General features: G+C 38.5%; 2 protein-coding genes across 2 annotated transcripts; one reads left to right on the top strand and one right to left on the bottom strand.

The window, feature by feature from the left end:
• Window positions 1–517: 517 nt before the first annotated feature.
• Window positions 518–3,368, top strand: LOC101303568 (cysteine-rich repeat secretory protein 15-like). Its single transcript, XM_004308416.1, has 5 exons — window positions 518–656; window positions 1,341–2,111; window positions 2,553–2,555; window positions 3,036–3,143; window positions 3,316–3,368. The coding sequence occupies exons 1-5, from the start codon at window positions 518–520 to the stop codon at window positions 3,318–3,320; spliced, it is 1,026 nt and encodes a 341-aa protein (XP_004308464.1). The 3' UTR covers window positions 3,321–3,368.
• Window positions 3,369–4,222: 854 nt separating this feature from the next.
• On the bottom strand, window positions 4,223–6,678 carry LOC101300386 (probable pectinesterase/pectinesterase inhibitor 17-like). The gene is made up of 2 exons (XM_004306891.1): window positions 5,799–6,678; window positions 4,223–5,092 (listed from the first exon to the last, which is right to left on the bottom strand). The coding sequence occupies exons 1-2, from the start codon at window positions 6,646–6,648 to the stop codon at window positions 4,416–4,418; spliced, it is 1,527 nt and encodes a 508-aa protein (XP_004306939.1). The 5' UTR covers window positions 6,649–6,678; the 3' UTR covers window positions 4,223–4,415.
• Window positions 6,679–7,810: the final 1,132 nt, after the last annotated feature.

The following is a 7,810-nucleotide window of genomic DNA, read 5'->3' as shown; positions in this document are numbered from 1 at the left end:
TTATGTGTTTGTATTGTGGAAGGCGGTAAATCGGGAGAGGGAGAATGAAGATGGCAAATCGGGAGAGAGAGAGAGGGAGATCAGGAGAGGGAGAGGGCGAAAAGAGAGAGGGAGGCTATGTTTGGGCCAAACCTAGCCTTTATTCAGTAAAACCCAAAAATGAGTTAAAACGACCCGGTTTTTGTTCCATAACACTAGGCGCACGCCTAACACGCCTTGGGGTCCGCCTTTTACACTTTTTGCGACTTGTGATGCGCCTTTTGCGCCTCTATGCCTAACCAGCAAAACACAATGAATTTTTCATGCGCCTCGCGCCTTTTAAGCCTCAAGGCGCGCCCGAGGCCCGTTTTTTAAAACATTGGTTGTGGGACATCCTCTATGTATCCTGCTGCAACTTCCGATGACTAAGAATAGGTTTTCCTATTGTTTGCCATATAATTACCTATTTGAAGACAATGTTGTGAATCATGATCATCAGTTCATCACCACCATCTCCCGGTCATCCTAGACTTCGACGATGCCGTCAAGCTCAAACCTGGTGCTAGCCACCGTGTGCAATCCACTAATATGCTTATTGCAATTCTCCTGGGCATTTAGAATTCTTGTTCTATTATCTAAACTTGAGCACCTTCCCCGTGGTCGCCACTGCACCACTGGTAATTAGTCAAGAGATTTTATTGCCGTCGATAGGTGGCTTCAGCTCCTTGCCCCTTGGCTGGAGTAAAAGGCCTCCATACATATACATATGTGTGTAGCATACATCAAGCCGTGAACCGTCTGATCATTTAGCAAGTTAAAATTCAAGACGATTGGACAGTTCACCGCTTATGTATGTTATATATATATATATAGTAGAAAAGTCCAAACTCTATGACTTTTACTGCTAGGTTTGTTTCTTTCACTTTTAAGCCTTAATTTTGGTGTTTTCCTCTCTCCTCACATTGTTTCTTAAAAGAATAAAAAAAATAAAAAAAAAACTGGATTAGAGGTAATAAAATGACATGTAAACACAAGACAGTTTCAATAACTTTTAGGCACATTTACACGAGTGAATTGTTCTCAACAACTTCAATAAAGTTAGCATATTTTTACCTGGCTAGGATTTTGTTCACTTGCTAGTAATAACTATATATGGATTACCTCTGTAGAAGGTTTGAGGACCGGAGTCCAGTATATTTACAGTTTTACACACAGGCATCATACATTCATACAGCCGGGCGGCTTTTCTTAACAAGAAAGGGTCAACATGAGCATTCAACAAAGAGCTAGCAAATAGCATCCAACTATCATTACCCACCCAAAGCCACAATACAAAAACAACAGAAATTTACCAAAGTGAGCAATATTGGTACTCATCATGAGCAACCTTCACTTAGACACTTCTACTTCCAAAATAATCATAGCCCTGCGAATCTCTTCCCTTTTCTTTCTCTTCTCTTCACTCAATACCATCCATGGCTATCCAATCAAAGCTCACATATTCATCTATGCGGGCTGCTCACAAGAAAAGTACCAACCGAACTCACCCTTTGAAGCTAATCTCAACTCTTTCCTAACCTCAGTTGTTAGTTCATCTTCGCAAGCCTCTTACAACGCCTTTTCTATCGGAAACGGAACCTCAACGTCACCAGAAGGTCCTATTTATGGCTTGTATCAGTGCAGAGGCGACTTAAAGATTTTTGATTGTTCGAAATGCATCGAAAGCGCAGTGAACCAAATCACTCTGATCTGTCCTTACTCTTATGGCGCATCTTTGCAGTTACAAGGTTGTTATGTCAGATTCGAGCATGTTGAGTTTCTGGGAAAGCTTGATACAAGTTTAAGGTACAAGAAATGTAGTAAGAGTGTGAATGAAGATGTTGAGTTCTTTCGGAGAAGAGATGACGTCCTAGCTGACTTGCAAGGGACTAGTGGATTTAGGGTTAGCAGTTCAGGCTTGGTCGAGGGTTTTGCGCAGTGTTTGGGGGATTTGAGCCAAAACGACTGCTCTTCTTGCGTCGCAGATGCTGTGGGAAAGCTGAAGAGTTTGTGTGGATCAGCAGCTGCTGTAGATGTGTTCTTGGCTCAGTGTTATGCTATGTACTGGGCTTCTGGCTACTATGATATCTCAGGTACCGTGTAATTCAATCCCTTGTTTATTTTAATCTTCACAATTAATTCAAGCAATCAATTATGAACCATATATACTCTAATAATATGCATTAACCCAAGATTTGTATGAATTTGAGGAAATATTATCATCTTGTTATTTTGAAGACCTAATCAAAAGATAACTTTTGCTGTATGAATTTGTGAAAGTAAATAGTTGTAGGGCCTCGGGCAAAAGCTCTTCTATTCCCTTACAAGAACATTTTGACTCCTTTAGAGAAAACGAGTAATCAAACTCATGAGAACAGGGTCAATAAAAAAAAGATCAAAGCATTAAGGGTTGCAGGGCTAGGTACTACTTTAGCTTCTTGCTTTCGGAAACCCTTCAATGTTTGAGCAAATTTATACTATATATCACATCGTAAAATTTATTTTGTTCCTTTTGTTTAACTAGCCATATATAGTTGGTTAGTGTCTGATGAAGTGATGATCAAAAGTGTTCATCTATTCTTTTTATAGTCAAGTGGGTCAAGTCCACTGATTCTTCACTCAATTATGCCAAATTGTTACCGCCATCTCTTTCGTTCGAATCAGTGCGCTAATGATTCCCCTTAAAGCTACAATTTGTAAGGGGGAAAGAGATAAGCTTTAATATGAACAACCAAACTAGCTTTCTCTGCAAACATACATATCCGATCCGATTGATGGTATCTGTAAACTGTGATGCGTGCTTGTTAATTATAACTTGCAAACTTGTGTAATTGTTTATTAGGAATAGGAGAATGCATGGATAACAATTCGGAAAAGTTGTAAGAAGCAGTCTTTATGTTTATGATCGGTGGTGGCAGTCTTGGTTGGCCTCCATTCAAATCTTTGTGTATTAGATATGCAGATTTTATAGTACTAATTCTTGTCACTTTAATTTGCTTTTTGCTGTGGCTGTATAGATTCCTCTAACGAAGACCAAGTGGGAAAGACAGTGGCCATTATCGTGGGGGTAATAGCAGGTCTAGCTATTCTCATTGTTCTTCTCTCAGTTTGCCGGAAAACCATGGGTAAACTTCTCACTCCTCTTGTCAGATATCAGCATAAACATTGCTTGATTCAGATTAATAGCCGAACAACATGACATCCGCTAATTACCGATCGAGATTGCTAGTCATGTTTTGTATCATGCATCAATTACATTTTGATGAAATTATCACTAATTGATCATGCATGCTGCAGGTTGATCTCTGGTTTCTTTCAAGAAATGAGGAGAATATATCATGGTGAAATTAGGGTCACTCATTGTTGGTCTTAATATTCTTTGTAAAAGCTATTTGTCTTGTACTTTTTGGGTATTTTAATACCCAATAGATGGTTTTCCACAAAAGATCGATGTGGGGTTATTCTCTAGCACAAAGTAGCTAGCACTCTAAACTTCATCAACTTCGATCAAAAGGGCTGTTGATTCCTCTACCTTCTTGATGTCCAGCAAAAAATCAAGCCCTTTTTCCATTTTCTACGTTTCAGGCTGGTTTTTGTTTTTTTGTTTTTTGGTCAAGTCGTTTCAGGCTGGTTAAGTAACTTTCATAATCATATCATCAAACGCCGGTCCATCTCTCTTCTTTTTCGTTGTTGTGGTCGATATTTCTCTACATATATCTATTCATTTGCTCTTTTCCTGTCTTTTTAAGTTAATAGATCCAAGAGCAATCCGAGCCAAGTGTATATACTTGCATCTCAGTTTGCACTTAATTATACAACTATGCAAACAGCTTGCAACTTCTTCTAGCTAGCTAGAGTTGGATACTATATCTTGTCTAGTATTTATTAAATTAGACTTGATTGTGCCAAACTTAACTATTATTCAAAGCTGTGTATGTTTGTCAATGAAAACTATATATGAAAATACGCAGGAAATTAAGACACACAGCTTTGAATACAAGCTGAATTTGGCCTAGCTAATAGAATATAAAGACTCGTATAATTGAGTGTACAATTTAATAGGTCGGTGATGTTGATCTATTTAATTACTAATTAATTAAACAAGGTCATACCTCCACAGGCCAAACCATATTCATGATGATAAAATAACAAATGAATCAGAGGGAAACCACAGTGAGCAAGGTCCATATCAGGCCGGGAATGTCAGCATATATAGAACATGAAGATAAAACCATTTTTATTATTGAATATTTGATTTCTTATGAACAAATTCATAAAGAATGACTATTTTACAATTGCGTATAAAGACAAAGTATACTACCTGCAGGGATTCAACATTTGGATGCCTAGATTCTTTTTTTCTAGGCTTTATTTTTGTTCTAAAGAAAACCAAAAAATTATAAACCAGCGGTGAAAGGCACATTGGTAGCTGGCAACCAAGAGCTACCAGCAATGAAGTTACCAACAGTGAACTTGGAAGCCTCCGAAGAACTAGTTATGACATGGTAACCTCCCCACTTAACCCTACCAGAAGTGGATGAACCAGGGCCAGTGTTCATATACTCACCATAGTACAGAGTCTCTAGGGCAAAAGTACCATCCCATTCCAACCAACCAGCCGAGTTAATCAAGCTGTCAAGGTAAGTCTTCATAAAAATTGTTCGAGAATACTCCCTCCATGGTCTTCCTAGGTAGGTTTTGGTTGAACTTAGGACTAAATCTGAAGCAGCCGTAACCTTACAGTTATGAATGGAAATCCCTGTGTTCTGGTTAGGGTCGCTCCGACCTTGAGCCGTAACGGTGTTGGTCTTGTGGTTGTGTACATAAATGTTACAGTTTTGTAAAACCACAGCAGCGTTGCCGAAAATGAAGTCGACGGTTCCATAAATATTGCACTCTCTGTAGAATTGCCTGTCGGAGTAGACATACAGGGTGTCTTGGTACCCCTCAAAGCTGCACTTGTAGAACACTGAAAGATCTGAACCGGAACGGAGCGCCACGGCTTGGTTGTTTGATACACCGGCAGTGTTTTGGAATGTAATGTCACGAGCAATGAACCCATCTCCGGTTACAGCTGAAATTAATAAATTACAACAAAACGATATTAATTTTCATAATCCATAGACTTCATACTTATAGAAATAGTGACTTGCATATTGATGAGGCACTCACTTTCCAAATCTTTGACTAGCTTGCAAGCTAAAATGAAGTTCGTAGAAATAAAGGTTAATGTTCCAATCAATGGACACACACCAGTCCTTTTTATATATAGTTAGGAGTTAAACTAATTATATTTGGTACTATTTGAATCGTCCAATTGATAAATTAATAGTAAGAGGCTTCTAATTATGTACATAATTAAACGCTAACTAATCAAATCATAACCACTTCCATAGTATAAAATTCTATAAGCGTCATCTGACCTCTATCTACAGCAGTTTTTAGATATCCAGTTATAAACCTTAATTAGTTTGCTTGATAAAGTCACTAAGTGCCATATATGGTAACAGACTACCAGTTCATCAAACAAGAACATAGTACTCATTTTTCTTTACCTGTGAGAATCAAGAAGTTAATTTTATATCTAACTCTAAGCTATTCCATGAATATTATGAATTCTTTGTATACGTATTCCACGGATATAATTATATAGAGATAGCTTATTAGCTTGGCCATACTTTTAAATTAGAGATTGCTGTATAATTAAATGGTTGCACAGTATTGTACGTGTTTGAGATTTTCAGACCAAAGAAATAAACTGAAGAGGTCGTTATACTTACCCACTGTAGCTGAATTGAAGGTTGTAGAACCTCCTCCAACACTTTTGCTCCCTGTGATAATAGTCTTCCCGATGCCATCTCCCATCAACATAATATTCTTTGACGTTATCACGACGTTCTCCTTGTATGTCCCTGCCTTCACATATATCACATACCTTGCGGTGCCCGACCGCTTCGATGCGGTAGTTATTGCCTCGGTCACCGTCTTGTAATTCCCGGACCCGTCTTTGGCCACTACGAGATTCGCCGTCGGAGAACTTGACTGCAGGAGCCTTCGGTTACCGGGGTTAACCCAAGTCGGAAACCCGTCTTTGGAAGGCGGCGCCGGGTTGTAGGGTACGTAGTTAATGGAAAGAGTGTTGCTGATCAAATTCGAAACGTTATTCGACATCACAGGTAGAAAGAAATCCGACACCCCGAGCTCCGAAAACCCTTCTCGGCATGTCTCGAGGTTTGTGAGAGCCGTGCTGAGCCATGTCTGAGTGTCCTCCTGGGTGCACTTGGTGCTAGGGTTTACGGTTGTGTTGAGCTTCTGGATGGTGAGGTCATAGAGCTCAAGACAATCGTCCCATGCAGCTTTTGCTCGTGGATTTACGAACTTTGAGCCTAGCGAAAGAAAGTTGGTGTGAGCATGCATGGCTCGGTCTAGGGCTAGCTGGGTAGATATCTGGAAGAACTGGGATTTTTGTTTGATGGGGATTTGATTTTTGTTATGGCTCAGAAGTTCCTCGCATGGTTTTGGGTTTGGAGTTTTGCTGCACCATGTTTTGATATCATTGGCAGAGTAACCAAGAACGAATGGAGAAAGATAAAGCACAAAACAAAGTGTTAAGAAAATGCGAGCAGCCATTTTGAAGGGTTTTGTGTTTGCAAACTTAATTCGAATGGTGTTTCATGGCCTAACTTGGGGTCTTTATATAGAAGTGAGAAACTATGGAGGTTGGCAGAGTTGTTGATGTAAGCGTGTACTAGCTGAGCTCTTGATAGGGCTTACAGCAATCTAAGTAGTACTTTTCGTCATTTAGATATATACATAATTCAATATTACATCATTACATGTTGATTTGTTTATCATTTTGGAATATATGAATGCATGCATGACTGATATTACGATATTATAAATGAAAATGTAATAATTGGTAGGTAATGGATAATCTTGAAACAATGACACTATAAAATTAAGGATCGGTGACCGAATCTCGCATTCTTACATTTTAGAATCAATTGATTTTACGTTGAATGTTTTAACTTTGTCGTGATTTTCTTCGTATAAAACCTCAAAGCCGTTTGTAATGAATAAACAAACCTCATATGTCAAGTCTTTTCAGAGAGTTAAACAAACGGTAATAGGTGAAGAGTATTCATCACAAAGCTAAGACTCCAGTTTTTACTTGTTAGCTTCGGCTTTTGGTCGACCCCATTTCAGCTATAAATAATGTGTTAGACTTTCTCTTATTAGGAAACAGGGTATACGCGTTTATTGGTTTACATTAATCAAATATTTATGCATGGCTAATTAAATCTAAACTATGAATTCAAAGGGAAAAGGAACCTGTCTATTCTTATTTGGCAGCTTGTTTCTGCGACTTTTGATTAATTGAGAATCGTCCAGGATGTCATTCCAGTTGTTTTGGATTAATTAGATATAGGCCATGCCAGCAACTTGATTATTTTGCTCACGACGTCGTTGATTGCATGAGTTCATAATCTGTGGGACGTCGCATAAAGATATATTCTCTGGAAAAAACCAAGTAATTAGAAATACCTTTAAAGGCTAGCGAAAGTAATTAGAAAGACCTTTAAAGTAATTAGTAATTGACACGGAGTTAATTCATCTGTCTCTGTTAAGCTCTATAGACCACGGACAAGGTGGCCGTGCCTAATTCTTATGTCCACAGACTAGTCGATTTGCTAGTAGTGTTTGCTAGCTCATTCATATGAAAACAATACGTCTCTCTACTAATCCTAATATGATAGTCGTTGATTTGAAAAGATAATAATTATTGATTCTT

The sequence above is a fragment of the Fragaria vesca genome, linkage group LG7 (assembly GCF_000184155.1).
Source record: "Fragaria vesca subsp. vesca linkage group LG7, FraVesHawaii_1.0, whole genome shotgun sequence".
Taxonomy (NCBI): Eukaryota; Viridiplantae; Streptophyta; class Magnoliopsida; order Rosales; family Rosaceae; genus Fragaria; species Fragaria vesca.
This window is presented reverse-complemented; position numbering and strand designations above follow the sequence as displayed.